General features: G+C 44.9%; 1 protein-coding gene and 1 pseudogene across 1 annotated transcript; one reads left to right on the top strand and one right to left on the bottom strand.

Moving 5' to 3' along the window:
• The window catches only part of LOC129715338 (uncharacterized), a 126,095-nt pseudogene that overhangs the window by 94,693 nt on the left and 12,238 nt on the right, over positions 1–19,164 (top strand).
• On the bottom strand, positions 8,266–10,142 carry LOC129715346 (histone H2B-like). Its single transcript, XM_055665221.1, has one exon. The coding sequence runs from the start codon at positions 8,819–8,821 to the stop codon at positions 8,456–8,458; it is 366 nt and encodes a 121-aa protein (XP_055521196.1). The 5' UTR covers positions 8,822–10,142; the 3' UTR covers positions 8,266–8,455.

The raw sequence follows: 19,164 nt of genomic DNA, 5'->3' as shown, positions 1-19,164 counted from the left end.
AAGATGAGGACTAGAATCCTTGAAGAACTTCATAGCACGCACCCTGGCATCGTGAAAATGAAGGCATTGGCAAGATCAAACGTCTGGTGCCCGAATCAAAAAAGAGTTGGAACAGCAAGTGAGAAGTTGCCCAAGCTGACAGCATAGTCAACATAGTCCGGTGGCAGCCATCCATGGGAGTTTCCTGCGAAACCGGGGAGTAGGATTCACTGTGATTATGCCAGCCTGGACGAAGAGAATTTGCTGATTGTGGTCAATGCTCACAGTAAATGGATTGAAGCCATTCGGGTGAGACACGCAACATCAGCAGCAACAGTGATTGCCCTGAGACGGTTGTTTGCAACTCATGGGTTACCGGAAACGGTGGTAACAGACAACGGTACGCAGTTTGTGTCTGAGGAATTTGCCAGGTTCCTCAGTAGCAACAACATCTGCCGTATTCAAACATCACCCAAACACCCGTCCAGCAACGGACTAACCAAAAGAGGTGTACGCAGGTGTGAAGAAAGAGAAAGGATCGGACCTGGAACTAACGCTCTAGAAGTTCTTGTTGACATACAGAGTCATACCTCAAGAAATGACTGGAAAGTCACCCAGTGAACTGATGTTCAGACGAAAGATCCGCACTAAACTTGACAGTCTGCGACCCGATCTCAGCAAATCTGTCCAGAGGAAGCAAGCTTCAATGAAACAGGCAGCAGATCGAGGAAGCGAGGAATGAGCCTTTGAAATGAATAACCATGTCATGGTCAAGAACGTCACTTCAGGCCCTACTTGGTTTTATGGGATGATAGAAGAAGTAATCAGTGAAGTCATGTACAACACAAAGTTGAATGAGGAAAGAGTTGTGCATCGTCATGTCGATCAAATAAGAGCATCCTGGCCAAAAGGTGACAAGCACGGCGGTGTCCAGCTAAGAGAAGGGGGTCAACCAAGCGAGGAGCCACTGATAGTTATGTCTACTCCAACAGCTGGTGTAGATCCTGAAGGAAATTCAGAGCGCGGGGAACCTCTAGCCCCTAGTGATAATATATTATCACAACCAGAGCCTGATGTCTCAGATAACGTGCAAAGGCCGACACAGGCAGAGAGACAAAGGTCTGATAGGACAAAAAGAACGCCCAAAAGATTTGAGGACTTTGTTCTTTATAAAGGTTATCACATAAAGCAAGGTGTAATGGATTTGGTTTAAGGAAGATGGGTGGAATGTAAAAATTACAAGTACTAAGTTTAGGTATGATTATTACAGTTATGAGGATGTATTGTAAGATGACTTTAATAATACAATTTTGGAACAGTGTATTAATCAATTATATTTTTGGTAAAGAGCATCTACCGTGAAGGTGAAATTGTGTTACCTGCATCCAAGTTAAAGGGGGAGTTGTGTTGTGTATGAAATATAATTAACATATTTAAGGTCGTGCGCAATTGATGCATGCACAGGAGAGACTCTTTGTGGCATTCAGAATAAAATAAGCTTGTTAGTTTACTCCCGTGTCCAAGTATTATTTAAAGTCCGTTCCCAGCACCAAATACACCACAGGTTACTAATATAATCAGGGTATAGCCCACTATATTATCAAGATATTAAACACAGAACAAGTTATTGCGTCACATTACAGCACTAATACCAAATCGCAGACAATCATTCAAACCATGGTACCTGCAAATGACAGCATCAAAGTTTTAGCAAAAGTGAAGTTTTATTTAAAATTCTTCCTACAAACACATTCATTTTGTTGCAATTACACATCTATTTATTTTATGTATTTTACAAAGGCAGAATAAACATTCCTTCTCAAAATAAGCTCACACATAAAATGTGTTGTGATGTTGCCAGGTACATCTACTGCACATGACTATTATTAATAATAATAATAATAATACATTTTATTGTCATTGCACATAAGTGCAACGAGATTTGGTATGCAGCTTCCATCCGATGTCATAACTTAAATAACTAATATAATTTAGATTTAGATACCCCGTGAACATGGTTTGTAAAAAGACCATTAAAACAGTAAACAGTCACGACAGACTAAAGTGCAGATGTGTCTGTACGACGTGACCATCCGAAGGAGACAGTCCATGGGGGTGGGGGGCACTCAGCAGGGCCGGTTCAGAGCAGCTATAGCTCTGGGAATGAAGCTGTTCCTGAGTCTGGAGGTGCGGGCGTAGAAGGCCTTGTAATGTCTGCCGGAAGGTAGGAGTTCGAACAGTCCATTACAAGGGTGTGAGGAGTCTTTATGGATGCTGACGGCCTTCCGGAGGCACCGTGTGTGGTAGATGCCCTCCAAGGCTGGTAGCTGTGTCCCAATAATCTTCTGTGCTCTGTGGTCGACGTGCTGAAGGGTTCTCCTCTCCGCCTCCGTGCAGCTGAGATCAAAAATCCTATAGCGGAGCAAGATGGCCTATGCAAAACACGTATTACGGTCATGGGCAGATTCATGGGCAATTATAGGATCCATTTCAGTAACCAGATTCCGTACTAATAAATAATTGTTATGAATGGTTTAAAGTTCAAATCCCCTGTTGTTTCCACATCAACATTTTAAATGACTGATTTCCCAGAGGAGTTGGCAGTTCTGTCATCTGTTTGTCAAGATAAACTATTTCCACCCCTATTTGGCTGACAGATTCAATAACCATAACCAATCTACATCCGGTATTTTGGTAACGCACAAGATTAAATTATAACACCCAGTTTAATTTTATTATCACCTCGATATTCACACAGCCTAAATTGTATGGTACAAGGCCTTCTACGCCCGAACCTCCAGACTCAGAAACAGCTTCATTCCCAGAGCTATAGCGGCTCTGAACCGGCCCTGCTGAGTGCCCCCCACCCCCCCTGGACAGTCTCCCTCAGATGGTCACGTCGCACAGTTTATTTATTTATTTTATTTTTTTGACATCGGTTGGAAGCTGCATACCAAATCTCGTTGCACTGATGTGCAATGACAATAAAATATATTATTATTACATTCCACTGGGATCAAGATAATTTCTTAAATGTTGCAATCACCCCTGCCTCATCTACCTGCTCTAGCAGATCGTTCCATACACCCACCACCGTTTACGTAAAAAAGTTACCCGTCAGATTCCTATTAAATTTTTCCCCCATCACCTTAAACCTATGTCCTCTAGTTCTCGCTTCCCCTACCTTTGACAAGAGTCTATGTGCGTCTACTGATCTATTTGTTTCATATACCTCTATAAGATCATCGCTCATCCTGCAGTGCTCCAACCTCTCCCTTCTGCTCAGATCCTCAAGTCCTGGTAACATCCTCGTAAATCTTCGCTTCACCCTTTATAACTTGACAACATCTTTCTTGTAATATGGTATCCAGACTGAACACACTACTTTAAATGCAGCTTCACCAACGATAACTGCAACATGACATCCCAACCTCTGTGCTCAATACTTTGACTAACGAAGAACAGTGAAAAAAAGTATCTTTGACCACCCTATCTATATACCTGTGGCACCACCTTCAGGGAACCATGCACCTGCACTCCAAGATCCCTCTGGTCGTCAATACTCCCCAGAGCCATACCATTCACTGTGTAGGTCCTGCCCATGTTAGATTTTCAAAATGCGACTTCACATTTTGTGTATGAAATTCCATCAAACATTCCTCAGCCCACCTGACCAACCACTCAAGATGCAGTTTTTGACATCCTTCTTCACTATCTGCAATAGACAATCGACAATAGATGCAGGAGTAGGCCGTTTGGCCCTTTGAGCCAGCACCGCCGTTCAATGTGATGATGGCTGATCAACCCCAATCAGTACCACGTTCCTGCCTTCTCCCCATATCCCCTGACTCCGCTATCTTTAAGTATCCAGAGAACCAGCCTCCACCGCCCTCTGAGGCAGAGAATTCCACAGACTCACAACTCTCTGATTGAAAAAGTGATTCCTCATCTCCGTTCTAAATGGCTTACCCCTTATTCTTAAACTGTGACCCCTGGTTCTGGACTCGCCCAACATCAGGAACATGTTTCCTGCCTCTAGCATGTCCAAGCCGTTAATAATCTTATTTGTTTCAATAAGATACCCTCTCATCCTTCAAAATTCCATAGTATACAAGCCCAGCCGCTCCATTCTCTCAGCATATGAAAAACCCGCCATCCCGGGAATTAAAGTTTTAAACCTACGCTGCACTCGCTCAATAGCAAGAACATCCTTCCTCAAATTAGGGGACCAAAACTGCACACAAGTGTGGTTTCACTAGGGCATTATACAACTGCAGAAGGACATATTTACTCCTATACTCAAATCCTCTTGTTATGAAGTCCAACATGCCGTTTGCTTTCTTCATTGCCTGCTGTACCTGCATGCTTACTTTCATTGATTGATGAACAAGGACCCCCAGATCCGTTGTACTTCCCATTTTCCCAACTTGATACCATTTAGATAATAATCTGCCTTCCTGTATTTTACTACCAAAGAGGATAACCTCACATTTAACCACATTAAACTGCATCTGCCATGCATCTGCCCACTCACCCAACCTGTCCAATCACGCTGCATTCTCATAGCACCCTCCTCACTGTTCACACTGCCATACAGCTTTGCGTCATCTGCAAAATTGCTAATGTTACTTTGAATCCCTTCATCTAAACCATTGATGTATATTGTAAATAGCTGCGGTCCCAGCACCGAGCCTTGCGGTACCCCACTAGTCACTGCCTGCCATTCTGAAAGGGACCCGTTAATCCCTACTCTTTGTTTCCTGTCTGCCAACCAATTTTCTATCCATGTCAGCATTCTACCACCAATACCATGTGACCTAATTTTGCAAACTAATCTCCTATGTGGAACCTTAACAAATGCTTTCCGAAAGTCCAGGTACACTACATCCACTGGCTCTCCCTTGTCCATTTTCCTAGTTACATCCTCCAAAAATTCCAGATTAGTCATGCATGATTTCCCCTTCGTAAATCCATGCTGACTCGGACCAATCCTCTTACTTCTATCCAAATGTGCTATTATTTCATCTTTTATAATTGACTCCAGCATTTCCTCACCACTGATGTCAGGTTAACTGGTCTATAATTACCTATTTTTTCTCTCCTTCCTTTCTTAAAAAGTGGGATAACATTAGCTACCCTCCAATCCACAGGAACTGATCCTGAATCTATAGAACATTGGAACATTATCACCAATGCATCCACGATTTCTAGTGCCACTTCCTGAAGTAGCCTGGGATGCAGATCATCAGACCCTGGGGATTTATCAGCCTTCAGTCCCATCAGTTTACCCAACACCATTTCCTGCCTAATGTGGGTTTCCTTCAGTTCATCTGTCACCCCAGATCCTCTGGCCACTAGTACATCAGGAAGATGATGTGTGAAGACAAATTCAAAGTACCTGTTCAACTCATCTGCCATTTCCTTGTTCCACATAATAAATTCACCTTTTTCAGCCTTCAATGGTCCTACTTTGGTCTTAACTAGTGTTTTCCTTTTCACATACCTAAATAAGCTTTTACTATCCTCCTTTATATTCTTGGCTAGCTTACCTTGGTACCTCATCTTTTCTCCCCGTATTGTCATTTTTAGTTATCTTCAGCTCTTTAAACATTACCCAATCCTATTGCTTCTCGCTCATCTTTGCTACGAGGCACATGACAGCCCGCTTGGAGTTTGCCAAAAAGGAATGAGAAACACGATTCTCTGGTCTAACGATACCAAGATTGAACTCTTTGGCCTGAATGCCAAGAGTCACGTCTGGAGAAAACCAAGCACCGCTCATCACCTGGCCAATACCATACCTGCGGTGAAGCATGATGGTGGCAGCATCATGCTGTGGGGATGTTTTTCAGTGGTAGGAACTGGGAGACTAGTCAAGATTGAGGGAAAGATGAACGGAGCAAAGTACAGAGAGATCCTTGATGAGCACCTGCTCCAGAGCATTCTGGGCCTCAAACTGGGGCAGAGGTTCACCTTCCAACAGGACAACGACCCTAAGCACCACAGCCAAGACAATGCAGGATGGCTTTGTGCCAAGTCTGTGAATGTCCTTCAGTGGCCCAGCCATAGCCCAGACTTGAACCCAATCAAACATTTCTGTAGAGACCTGGAAATAGCTGTGCAGCTACGCTCCCCATCCAACCTGACAGAGCTTGAGAGGATCTGCAGAGAAGAATGTGAGAAATTACCCAAATACAGGTGTGCCAAGCATGTAGCGTCCTACACAAGAAGACTTGAGAATGTAATCATTGCTAAAGTGCCTCAACAAAGTACTTTGTAAAGTGTCTGAATACTTACGTAAATTAGATATTTCAGTTATTTCTTTTTAATTACTTTGCAAACATTTCTAAACACCTGTTTTCACTTTTTAATTATGGGGTATTGTGTGTAAATTGATGATAAAAACCTGGATTTAATGAAAGTAAAATTCATTTTGAAAAGCTGGAGGCTGCTACGATAGTGGCATTTAAAAGGCGTTTAGATTAGCATGAACAAATGCAGTGAATAGGGAGATTTTGATAATGTACAGGCAAATGCAATCAGTTTAACTTGGCATCATGTTTGGCACAAACAATGCACTCCTGTGATGTGCTGCTCTCTGTCTAACATACTTTGTACATTCTCTGTGGAAGAAAACCTGTCAAATCAAAAGCAAAAAAAACATATCTGCAGGTGCTGAACATCTGAAGTTAAATTCAGAAATGTTGCGAATGTTGCAGGTCAGGCAGTCCTTGAGGATAAAGAAAATCTGAATATTTCAAGTCCTTGATCTTCCTTTAGAACGATGAAAAGTTTGAAATTAAATACGTTTTAACTACTATAAAAGGAGAAAGATGGTGAGAACAATGGACATGTCTGCGGTTGAGTGGTTTCAAATTTGGAACAGAAGTACGTTGACCGAGATGGAAAAAAGTAGAAAGGATATAAGATCTGCTATAAGATCTTTGGGTACACCCGAATACGGGCATCGCTTCTTCGGCCATGAGTATCATTAACTCTTTCGTCGATGACATATTTGAGCACCTCGCCTCCGAGGCTTCCCGCTTTATCCGGTAGAGCAAACGGCAGACCATCTCTTCTCGGGAGATCCAGACCTCCCTGCTGCCCGGGAACTGTCCAAGCACGCTATTTCTGAAGGAACAAAAGCGGTCAGCAAATACACCGGCTGCAAATAGAGACTTGCTTCACCACAACACAATTCAAAGGCCACTTAGAAGAACGCTAAAGGACGACAAACACTTTTGTTTGTCGTTAACAGAAAGCGCGCAGGATCTCATGAAATAAAACTTCACTTGTATTAGCCAACTCTCCCATCTTCACCCTTTTCCGCCTTCCAGAGACCGTTCCCTCCACAATTCCCTGGTTAACTCATCCCTTTCCCACCTAAACCACCCCCTCCCCAAGTACTTTCCCTCACTACGCAAGGAGATGCAACACCTCTCCCTGTACCTCCTCCCTCGACTTTGTCCAGGGACCTCGACAGTCCTTTCAGGTTAGGTAGAGGTTCACTTGCACCTCCTCTAACCTCATCTACTAAATCCGTTATTCAACGTGTGGGCTCTTACAGGCAAGAACAAACATAGACTGGGTGATCGTTTCGCTGAACACCTTCGCTCAGTCTGGCTGGGTGACTGATCAGTCGCTGATCAGATCAGATCAGTCTGACTGACTGATCTCCCAGTTGTGAAACACTTTAATTCTCATTCCCATTCCCTCGCTGTCACGGGCCTCCTCTTTTGTGTCCATCTTCGGTTTAAACAAGTATTTGCAGTTCCTTCCTAATCTCTGACTCTAACCTGACCAGTTGAGGTGTTGCATTTTGGGAAGACCTGGGGCAGCGAGAGACCTGGGGCAGCACAGTGGACCAGCAGTAGAGTTACTGCCTTACAGCCCCAATGAACCGGGTTCGATCCTGACTACGGTTGCTTTGTCTGTAAGGAGTTTGTACATTCTCCACATGACCTATGTGGGCTTTCCCCAGGTGCTCAGCTTCCTCTCACACTCCAAAGACGTACAGGTTTGTAGGCGAATTGGCTTGGTAAAATTGTACATTTGTGTAGGATAGTGTTAATGTGCGGGGATCATTGTGCGAAGGGCCTGTTTCCACTCTGTATCTTTGAAGTAAACTGAACTCACGTTATTGTGTTCGGATTTTTGCATGTATTGAAATAATATACAATTAAAAACAACTACAATATAAAAACAATTACATTTGTTTAGATTCTTGAATAGCAACATGATAAAATCTTGCTCTAATTTCTGAGTGACGGAGAAAGTAATTGTGGACGTAGGAATTCTGCAGTTATGCGGGGTGTATCCCGGCCAGCGGATGCTTAAATCTGGAAAAAAAAAGGTTATTAAATTAGAAGAACAACGTGTTTGAATTACTTGACATTTTACTCTTTATCGAAAATGTACGTGGTTCTGAAAAGAACCGTTGGGTTTTCAATTTGTTTTGTCCGTACCCAGTGGATATTTATTTGGAGTTGGTGTACTTGGTAACCGCCTTTGTCCCTTCGGACACGGCGTGTTTGGCCAGCTCCCCAGGCAGAAGCAGGCGCACGGCGGTCTGGATCTCCCGGGAACTGATGGTGGACCGCTTGTTGTAATGGGCCAGGCGGGACGCCTCGCCCGCGATGCGCTCAAAAATATCATTGACGAACGAGCTCATAATGCCCATCGCCTTGGAAGAGATGCCGGTGTCAGGGTGAACCTGCTTCATCACTTTGTAGATGTAGATGGAGTAACTCTGTTTCCTCGACTTCTTGCGTTTTTTGCCCACTGGCTTCGGTAAGGTTTTCTTAGCGCCCTTCTTGGGAGCTGTTTTCAGCTGCTCAGGCATTTTCTCAGAGGATTTCAATCGAAGACAGAAACAGTTATTCGGAGCGCGGATTAAATAGACAGCGCCGTCGCCCTATGCTAATGTAGGATAGAGCAGGAACAAATTCTATTGGTCGGTTTGAGACACGAATAATTACAACTTTCAGACGTTCTGATTGGATATCTGAGGGGACGCAACAATCCCCCCTTCCACCAATTAGAAGTCGTTCGCATTACCCGGGATTCTGCCCGGTTCACACCAAAGATCTTAGAGCAAAGCAAGATGGATTACTCTCACGCAAACTTATAGTACGCTCATGGGCAGATTCATGGGTGATTATAGGACTAATTTTAGCAACCAGCCCCCGCCATCTTGTTCGGCCATCTTGTTTCCGGCCAAAGATCGGATCTAAGATCTTTGGTTCACACCGCTCCTCTATAATCTTTGGTTCACATTGCGGACTGAGAATTGGAGCCGTTCAACCCCTGTTGAATCCCCTCCAGTAACATGATTCACTGGTCGATCATTCCCAGGTTTTCCTGTGTAAGCCTTCTTAATAGAAGCACAACATCGGCCAATCCCAAATCTTCTGGCGTCTCACGGGTGGCTTACATAGACATAGAAACATAGAAAATAGGTGCAGGAGTAGGCCATTCGGCCCTTCGAGCCTGCACCGCCATTCGATCTGACCATCCAACTCAGTATCCCATCCCTGCCTTCTTTCCATACCCCCTGATTCCCTTTAGCCACAAGGGCCACATCTAACTCCCTCTTAAATATAGCCAATGAACTGGCCTCAACTACCTTCTGTGGCAGAGAATTCCACAGATTCACCACTCTGTGTAAAAAATGATTTTCTCATCTCGGTCCTAAAAGACTTCCCTCTTATCCTTAAACTGTGTGACCCCTAGTTCTGGACTTCCCCAACATCGGGAATAATCTTCCTGCATCTAGCCTGTCCAACCCCTTAAGAATGTTGTAAGTTTCTATAAGATCCCCCCTCAATCTTCTAAATTATATCGTGTACAAGCTGAGTCTATCCAGTCTTTCTTCATATGAAAGTCCTGCCAGGAATCAGTCTGGTGAGCCTTCTGTACTCCCTCTATGGCAAGAATGTCTTTCCTCAGATTAGGAGACCAAAACTGTACGCAATACTCCAGGTGTGGTCTCACCAAGACCCTGTACAACTGCAGTAGAACCTCCCTGCTCTTATACTCAAATCCTTTTGCTATGAATGCTAACATACCATTTGCTTTCTTCACTGCCTGCTGCACCTGCCTGAACAGCCGAGTTAATAGCACTTCAACTCCCCCTCCCATTCCCCGTCCGACCTCTCTGTCCTGGGTCTCCTCCATGGCCAGAGTGAGCAACACCGGAAATGATACATGGCTCTCAATCAGTGCCCCCACAATTTCTTCTCTAGCTTCATAAAGTGATATAGCTGCTGAGGCTGCTGAGATTTTTACACCTTTTAAGGACATAACCTACTTGATTAACTCAGCTGGTACACAAAAATGCTGGAGAAACTCAGTGGGTGCAGCAGCATCTATGGAGCAAAGGAAATAGGCAATGTTTCGGGCCAAAACCCTTCTTCAGGCTGATAGGGGGTGGCGGGAGAAGGAAGGAAAAAGGTGGAAATGGAGCCCGAGGGCAGAGGGATGTGAGGAGACAGCCCGAGGGCTGAGAAAGTGAGGAGACAGTAAGGGCTAACAAAATTGGGAGAATTCAATGTTTATGCCCGCAGGATGCAGACTGCCCAAGCGGAATATGAGGTGCTGTTCCTCCAATTTCCGGTGTTGCTCACTCTGGCCATGGAAAAAAAACCCAGGACAGAGAGGTCGGACGGCGAATGGGAGGGGGAGTTGAAGTGCTATTAACTCAGCTGTTCAGGTAGTATTTGTGGAGAACATGGATGGGTGATGTTTCTGGTTGAGACCATTCTGTCTGAAGCAGGATCTTAAACCAAAATGTTGTCTATCTATGTGTAGGAAAGAACTGCAGATACTGGTTTAAATTGAAGGTAGACACAAAATGCTGGAGTAACTCAGCGGGACAAGCAGCATCTCTGGAGAGAAGGAATGGGTGACGTTTCAGGTTGAAGAAGGGTCGCCATCATTTTGCGTCACCCAGCTATGTTCTTCAGAGATACTGTCTGACCTGCTGTGTTACTCTAGCACTTTGTGTCGTTTTGTATGTTAACCAGCATCTGCAATTCTTTGTTTTGTTATACATTTTACGATGCTCACTACCTCCACTACAGTAATGCATACTATTCGCAAGACCCCCCCTCCCCAATTAATTTTTCGAGCCCTCATCTTCACATTTCTTCTCTGGCAAAAACGTTGGTAAAATATTTTGTGCCGATCTCGTCAACGTTCTGTGACTCTACTCGTAGATGTTCTCTTTGGTCTTTCATGGCAACTATTCTCTCACGAGTTCAAAATCTCTCTTTAGAAATCTCTCTTGGATTAGTCTAAACTTTCTCTGCCATAGCTATCTCATACCCCTTCATACATCTCCTGGTTACCTTGTATACTCCGACATCACCGACAATCCTCCAGGGTTTTGTTTGAAAACGCTGCCTGTACTGTTCCCTCCATCATGTACCCTCCTTCCTTCCACTAGGTCCCTCGCTCCAACAGGATGATGCAGATCTTGAACAATCACTGTCACACCAGTCAGATGCAACTTTTCTTGCAAACAACATACTCCGACCAATATTTCTATCCTTCTGAGTCATACCATCAAAAGTCGCTTTGCTGCAATTTGTAACTTCAGGTCTTGGAGCAGTTCTGTACTTTTCTATAACTATTCTAACACAAAAACCATGATCACTTGACCCAAAGTGTCTCCCCATTAACATGTGTCACTTACCCTATTTCATAAGCACTGGAAAACTTTAGAGGGATATGGGATAAACATGGCCAAATTGTACTAGTATAGTTGGGCATCTTGATCGGCATGAATTAATTGGTCCGAAAGACCTGCTTCCACGCTATATGACTCTGACTTTAATTTGTCAAGATATGACCTCTGCCAAATAAGACCCTCTAAATATTGTCTTAAGACACTTGCCTGAACATACTTCACAAATTCCACTTAATTCAAGTCTTTCACATTATGGCAGTCCCAGCCTAAATTCAGAAAGTTAAAATCCCTTATAATCCTCCGATTAATAGTGCTGCATCCTTTTCCAAACACCCTGCATCTTTGTTCCTCTCATTCCCAACAAAGTGATTAATGCCTTCTTATTTCTCAGCCACATCCATAAAGCCTCCATAATTCCAACTTGTGCCACTACTGTGATGTTCAACTTTACTACTATTGCCTCCAAATTCAACGCTTGCAGCACCTGTACCCTGCAACATCAAGCTGCCAGTTCTGAGACCCCTTTATCCATGTTTCTATAATAGTTTTTCGATGAACCTATCCATACCTGAGTTCATCCAACTTGCCTGTCAGGCCTCTGACATTGAAATAAATGCAATTTATTTCAAATGCCTTCCCTGCTGTGTTCATGCCTGTCTTGTTGACTCAACTTGCTATCACTAACTTCTGCATCAAATTCCAATCTTATCTGCATCACTACTGCTTAAGATCGCACATCCCCCATTGACTAAGCTTAAACCCTGCCAAGCAGCAGTTGCAAATCTGCCGGACAGGATATTGGTCCCACTCCAGTTCAAATGCAACACATCCACCTCCGCACACAAGAGATCCCCGTGGTCCATAAATCTGAATTCCTGCCTCCTTGCCTCGACTACTTGATATATTCAGAGTAATTGAGGTGTGCAGCATGGAAAAAGAACCTTCAGCCCAACTTGGATGCGCTCATCTGGTTACCTCATCTACACTAGTCTCACCTGCCCGCATGTGATCCTTATTCCTCTATACCTTCCCTATCCATGTATTGTACTTGTCCAAATGTCTTTTAAATCAACTGTGTCCTTTGGCAGCTTGTTCCATATCGCATCACCTTCTGTGTGAACAAGTTGCCCTTCAGATTCCCATTAAACCTTTTCCCTCTCATCTTAAACCTATGTCCTCAGGTTCTTTATTCCCTCGGTACTCTGGGCAAAAGACTTTGTGTATTGGCCCTATCTATTCTCCTCCTAATCTTGCCCAGCTCTATAATGACAGCTCCTATATTCCAAGAAATAAATTCCAAGCCTACCCAGCCTATTCCATAGCCCAGGCCGTCACATATTCGCAAAATCCTCATGAATATTCTCTCCAGTCCTTCCAAGTTAACAAAATTCTTCCTCCTGTAGCAGGGTGGCCAAAACTGAACACACAACTCCAAAAGCGGCCTCAACAACGTCCTGTACAACTGTAACATAACATCCCACTCCTTATACTCAATACCATGACTGATGAAGGGGAATGTACTGAAAGCATTTTTAACCCCCTATCTACCTGTGATGCCACTTTCAAGAAACTATGTATCTGCACACATAGATCCCTCTGCTGTACAACACTCTACAAGGCCCTGCCATTTACTGTGAACGTCCTGAACTGGTTCGTCTTCCCAAAATGCAACACCTCACACTTTTCCACATTAAACTCCATTTACCACTTGCCCAACTGACCAAGGTCCTTAAGTACAATAGCACTCACTTTTGTGTCATCTGCAAACTTCCTAATCATGCCTTCTGTATTCTCATCCAAATCCTATACATTATCGACAAACAGCAACGGCCCCAACACATCCCTCTGGTTCCTTCCATGAACCTAATTATCTATCCATTCGATTAGCTCTCTGGATCCCATGCGATCTAACATGGTAGTCCAGCCTACCATGGTTCAGTATAATGCTGTTCATGTCTGTGCATCTCACAAACATCTACCTGTATGATGACGCTGACCAACACCTTTTAATATTGTCCTGTTAGGATAAAAGGGGGGATTCTGGGAATAACTGAGCCTTCTTCCATTTTGTCATCAACATGGGCAACACTTCATTCTGTGGGAATTGAATTTTACCCCAGTGATTAACAAAATCAGAGCAGGAGTAGACCACTCGGCCCCTCAATACAATACAATACAATACAATACAATACAATACAATACAATTTATTTGTAATTTGAACCCCATTGAGGTTCAAATGAAATGTTGTTTCTTCAGTCATACACACAAAAAAGAACCAAGACACAACACAAGCCTAACACACCATTTAATATTGTCATTGCTGATCTACCATGGACTTCATCTCCTCTTCCACACCAGCTTCCCATTGCCGTTAAATCCTTGATTAAGTTAAAAAAACAATATACTGCTTCTTCAAATATCACGCCTGCACAACCTGCCAGGGGAGAAAGTTCCAGAAATCCACCACTCTCTACAAGAAGGAATGTCAACTGCCCATTCTCTCCACAGATGCTGCCTGCCCCGCTGACGTATATATGAATATGGCCTGGTTGACAGATTAGTGTCTTACTGAACCCGCTCAATCCCATCCTGCCTGCAAAAAAAATAAATTCTCAGTGCATTATTTATCTTCACATTTTACAAATCAAAAGTGGTGAAAAGGCATTGCTGCTCCAATGCATTACTTTTGTGCCTAATCTCAAGAAAACTTATCTAAATCCATTGTGCACTTGCAGTTCCCTGATTGTCAATTAAATAACTTTAATTGGGTGTCCAAAATGAAACCTGAAATAAAAACAGACACCCTAGGAATTGTTGAGCGGATCAGAACGTGTCCAAGGAATGGAGTTAACTTCTCTGATTGATACAATATGATAATTAAGGATAGGTAGGATTCCTATTTCCATTGGCTGAGATTTTGGAATGTTTCCCCTTCACTCCGTCAAGAAGGCCAATCAGAATTAAAGGGGAATCAATTGACCAATGAAAAACAGCACCATTTACTGTTTATGATGAAAATATAGAAGAAGCTGTGAAGGTGCATTCGGGTTAATTTCATTTTTTGGAGAGAGAAACCAAAGATTAAATAACAGGGCTACCAACATTGGCAAGGTGATTTGGATAGGCTGGGTGAGTGGTCAAATGTTTGGCAGATGCAGTATAATGTGGATAAATGTGAGGTTATCCACTTTGGTGGCTAAAACAGGAAAGCAGATTATTATCTAAATGGTGGCCGAATAGGAAAAGGGGAGATGTCATGGTACACCAGTCATTGAAATTAGGCATGCAAGTGCAGCAGGCAGTGAAGAAAGCACATGGTATGTCAGCTTTCATAGCAAAAGAATTTGAGTATAGGAGCAGGAAGGTTCTACTGCAGTTGTACAGGGTCTTGGTGAGACCACACCTGGAGTATTGCGTACAGTTTTGGTCTCCAAATCTGAGGAAGACATTATTGCCATAGAGGGAGTACAGAGAAGGTTCACCAGACTGATTCCTGGAATGTCAGGACTTTCATATGAAGAAAGACTGGATAGACTCGGCTTATACAAAGAGGAGGAGCCATCTTGGGGAACGGCTGCTAACCAGCAGCCGTCCATTTAATTATTTTTTTCTTAAAGTTATTAGTGAGTCTTGTTCTTCGTTTGTTGGAGAAATGGACTTCTTAATGTGGGTAGAAGGAGGTAATTATACTTCTAGGTCCCTACCTGGTCGGTGAGGCAGCTTTTTTCTCTGGGCTGCCCGTCGACCCGTCCTCGTGGCCTACCACCTGGCGTGGAGCGTCGTTTCCTGGCGGGGACCGCCCAGCACCTCGGCTTCGTTGGCGGCACAGCGCTGGAGCGCTATCGTGGAGCGGAGCGGGCGATGCCTTGCCTGGGTCGCCGCACTGGATCGACACGCTGGAGCTCCGATGAGCCATGAACGCCGAGATCAACACCTCCGGGCAGCGCCGACTTTAATATCGGGAGCCTGGGAGCTCAAACCCGGCGTGGCCCTGTCAGCTTCGGAAGCCGACAATCCCCTGCTAGGAAGCGGCCGTTCCAGGTGGCCCAGCCGCTGTGAGGACTCTCCCGACGCCGGGGCAACACCACTCGGCCAGAGCGGCCAGGAACATCGGGCCTCCGTAGAGGCAATAGCGGTGGCCTCAATAGGCCTGACTTTGGGTGAACTGGGGATGGGGACTGGACATTGTGCATTCCCCCACAGTGGTATCCATTGTGGGGGGATGATTTTTCTTTGTGTAAGTTAATCATGTTAGTCTGTGTCCAAGATGGCTGTCGGAAGGGAGAGTGGATGCTGGCGCGCTTTAGCTGCCACTGCTCTCTCTTCACATTGTGTTTTTTGATTTTTTGATTTTGTGTCTTTGGAGCGATTTCTATCTTTAATTTGTGTATTGATGATGTCCTTATTATTTATTTTTCTCCGACTATATGTTTTTTTTCTCTCCTGTTAATTTTTGTAAGGTGTCCTTGAGACTTTGCAAGGCGCCCGAAGATTTTAATATTGATAAATGTATTGTGATTTTATGTCCTGTAAGGTGTCCTTGGGTGTCCAGAAAGGCACCAGCAAATAAAATGCATTATTATTATTATTACTCGCTAGAATTTAGGAGATTAAGGGGGGGATCTTATAGAAACTTACAAAATTCTCAAGGGGTTGGACAGGCTAGATGCAGGAAGATTGTTCCCGATGTTGGGGAAGTCCAGGACAAGGGGTCACAGCTTAAGGATAAGGGGGAAATCCTTTAAGGATTTGAGAAAAACCTTTGAGGAAATCCTTTAAGGATATGAGAAAAACATTTTTCACGCAGAGAGTGGTGAATCTCTGGAACTCTTTGCCACAGAGGGTAGTTGAGGCCAGTTCATTGGCTATATTCAAGAGTGAGTTAGATGTAGCCCTTGTGGCTAAAGGGATCAGTGGGTATGGAGAGAAGGCAGGTACGGGATACTGAGTTGGATGATCAGCCATGATCATATTGAATAGGGCCGAATGGCCTACTCCTGCACCTATTTTCTATGTATCTATGTACTGGGTGATAGTTGGGAGTGAGAAATCTGCGAGAGACAAAGCCCGAGGGAGCATCGCGACCGGGGGGAGGGGGAGGTGGGTGGTAGGAGGGTGCCCCGTCCCATTGGTACGGAACATTTGCATTTTTCAGTTTGAAATTGTGCAATATGGTGCATACTGTAGCGAGTCTTATAACTCACACTTGAATGCAATATATATGCTTTAAATTGGATTGGAGCGTTTTTGAAAGGGGGGAGGCTGTGCGATCACTGATCACTGGCCTTGGGGGTACCCGGTGAGGGAGTGGAGCAACCGAGTGGGGAGAGGGTGTAGAAGAAGGATAGATTTGAAATCATGTTTTAGTGCACTGTAGAAGTATGATTTCAATGTTTTTGTATGAAGTATTTTTAAAAGGTTACTTTTTATGGGGTAACTTTATCCACACAAAGGGTGATGGGTGTATGGCACAAGCTGCCAGAGGAGGTAGTTGAGGCAGGGACCATCCCAACATTTAAGAAAAAGTTAGACTGATACATGGATAGGACAGGTTTGGAGGTATGGACCAAAAGCAGGTAGTGTAGCTGGGACATGTTGGCGGGTGTGGGCAAGTTGCGCCGAAGGGCGTGTTTTCACACTGTATCACTATGACTACATTATACCTCCACCATGCATGAATGCTTCAAAATCAAGTGATGGAGTTTTATTACCATATACTCAAGCATAGAAACATAGAAAATATGTGCAGGAATAGGCCATTCGGTCCTTCGAGCCAGCACTGCCATTCAATATGATCATGGCTATTCATCTAAAATCAGTACCTCTTTCCTGTTTTTTTCCCCATATCCCTTGATGTCGTTAGCCCCAAGAACTAAATGTAACTCTTGAAAACATCCAGTGAATTGGCCTGCACTACCTTCTGTGGCAGAGAATTCCACAGATTCACAACTCTCTGCGTGAAGAAAGTTTGTCCTCATCTCAGTCCTAACTGCCCCCCCCCCCTCCTTTATTCTTAAACTGTGACCAATGGTTCTGAACGCCCCCAACATCGGGAACATTTTTCATGCAGTTACAGTAAGTGAAAATCTAGCAGGCAAGCAGGATGCTTTCTCCAATCACCCCCATTTGAAGTCCACTACCTTCCACCATTTCTACCCAGTGCTTGGTACTTACTTCCAGCAGCCACTGGTTGTGCTCCAGGATGCACCGAGCCGCAGCCTGATCCATGCCGGTCACCTGAGCAAATTCGACACAGAGACTCTCTCTCTCTCCCCCCTCTCTTCCGCTCTCTCTCCTCTCAGTCCCCCTCTCTCTCTCCCCCTCTATCTCTCCCCTCCCCCTCTCTTTCCCCTCGCTCTCTCTCTCTCTCTCCCTCTGTTTCTCCTCTCACCCCTCTCTCTCCCCTCTCCCCCTCTCACTCTCTCCCCTTCCCTCTCTTCTCTCTCCCCCCTCTCTCTCCCCTCTCTCCCCCCCCCACCTTACTCTTCCCCCTCCCTCTTGTCCCCTATCTCCTCTCTCTCTCCCCCTCTCCACTCTCTCTCTCCTCTTTCCCCTAACTCTCCTCCCCTCACTCTCTCTTCTCCCCCCTCTTTCTTCTCTCTCTCCCCCTCTTTCTTCTCTCCCCCCTCTTTTCTCTCTCCCCCCCCCTCTTCTCTCACCGCCCTCTCCTCTCTCTCCCCCTCGCTTCCCCTCAACCTCTTTCTCCCTCCCTCTCTCTCTCCCATTCTCTCCTCCTTCTCCACCTCCTCTCTCACTTCCCTCTTTCTTCCCTCTCTCTCACTCCCCCCCTCTCCCACCTCACTCTCCCCTACATGTCTCCTCTCTCCCCCCCCTCCCTCTTCTCTCTCTCCATTCACATCCCCCCCGTCTCTCTCTCCTCTCACCCCCCTCGCTCTCTCCCCACTGTCTTCCTGTCTCCTTCCCCTCTCTCTCTCTCCACCTCCCTTTGAGAGCGTCCCTTCGGCACAGAGACTCTCGCGGCAGCGGCGCAACGCTTCCGACGCCCAGGACACTCGCACTGTCCGGAGTGCTCCATGACCAGAGCTGCAGCGAGCAACACGCCAGCCCCGGCAAACATTCGTCCGTCCCGGCACCCCATATCTGTTCCGGCCGCTGGTCCTACTCCCATCCATCCCGCAGCCCCTGCTCTCCAACACCCGCGGACCATTGCAGTTTATCCGAGTTTTGAAATTTTCGTTGATCACAAAATTTCTCACCACTGAGCGTGAGAAATTTCTGATGAGCGTGAGGGTGTTAAACTGAGTTCTTTCAATCTAAAGTCAACTTGACTCAAACACTTGTTGCTGTTAAAATCAATTCTTTATTCAGCTGGGACTAGTCTCCTGAACCTTCCAACACAGAGCTGATGCTCTGGGGCGGGTCCAGAGAGGAGTAACTTTGATACAAACTCATGGCATTTATATAGGTATTAGTCATTTCAGATACAGAGGGTATGACAAGCTAGTAACCAATCATCTGAGTCCTTCTGGTGATT

This window comes from Leucoraja erinacea, unplaced genomic scaffold, assembly GCF_028641065.1.
Source record: "Leucoraja erinacea ecotype New England unplaced genomic scaffold, Leri_hhj_1 Leri_112S, whole genome shotgun sequence".
NCBI classification, from domain to species: Eukaryota; Metazoa; Chordata; class Chondrichthyes; order Rajiformes; family Rajidae; genus Leucoraja; species Leucoraja erinaceus.
Note: the sequence above shows the minus strand (reverse complement) of the source record. Positions and strands in the feature narration are given on the sequence as shown.

Coding starts and splice junctions, on each gene's coding strand:
- LOC129715346 (XM_055665221.1), bottom strand. CDS start 8,821: ATGCCTGAGCAGCTGAAAACAGCTCCCAAGAAGGGCGCTAAGAAAACC.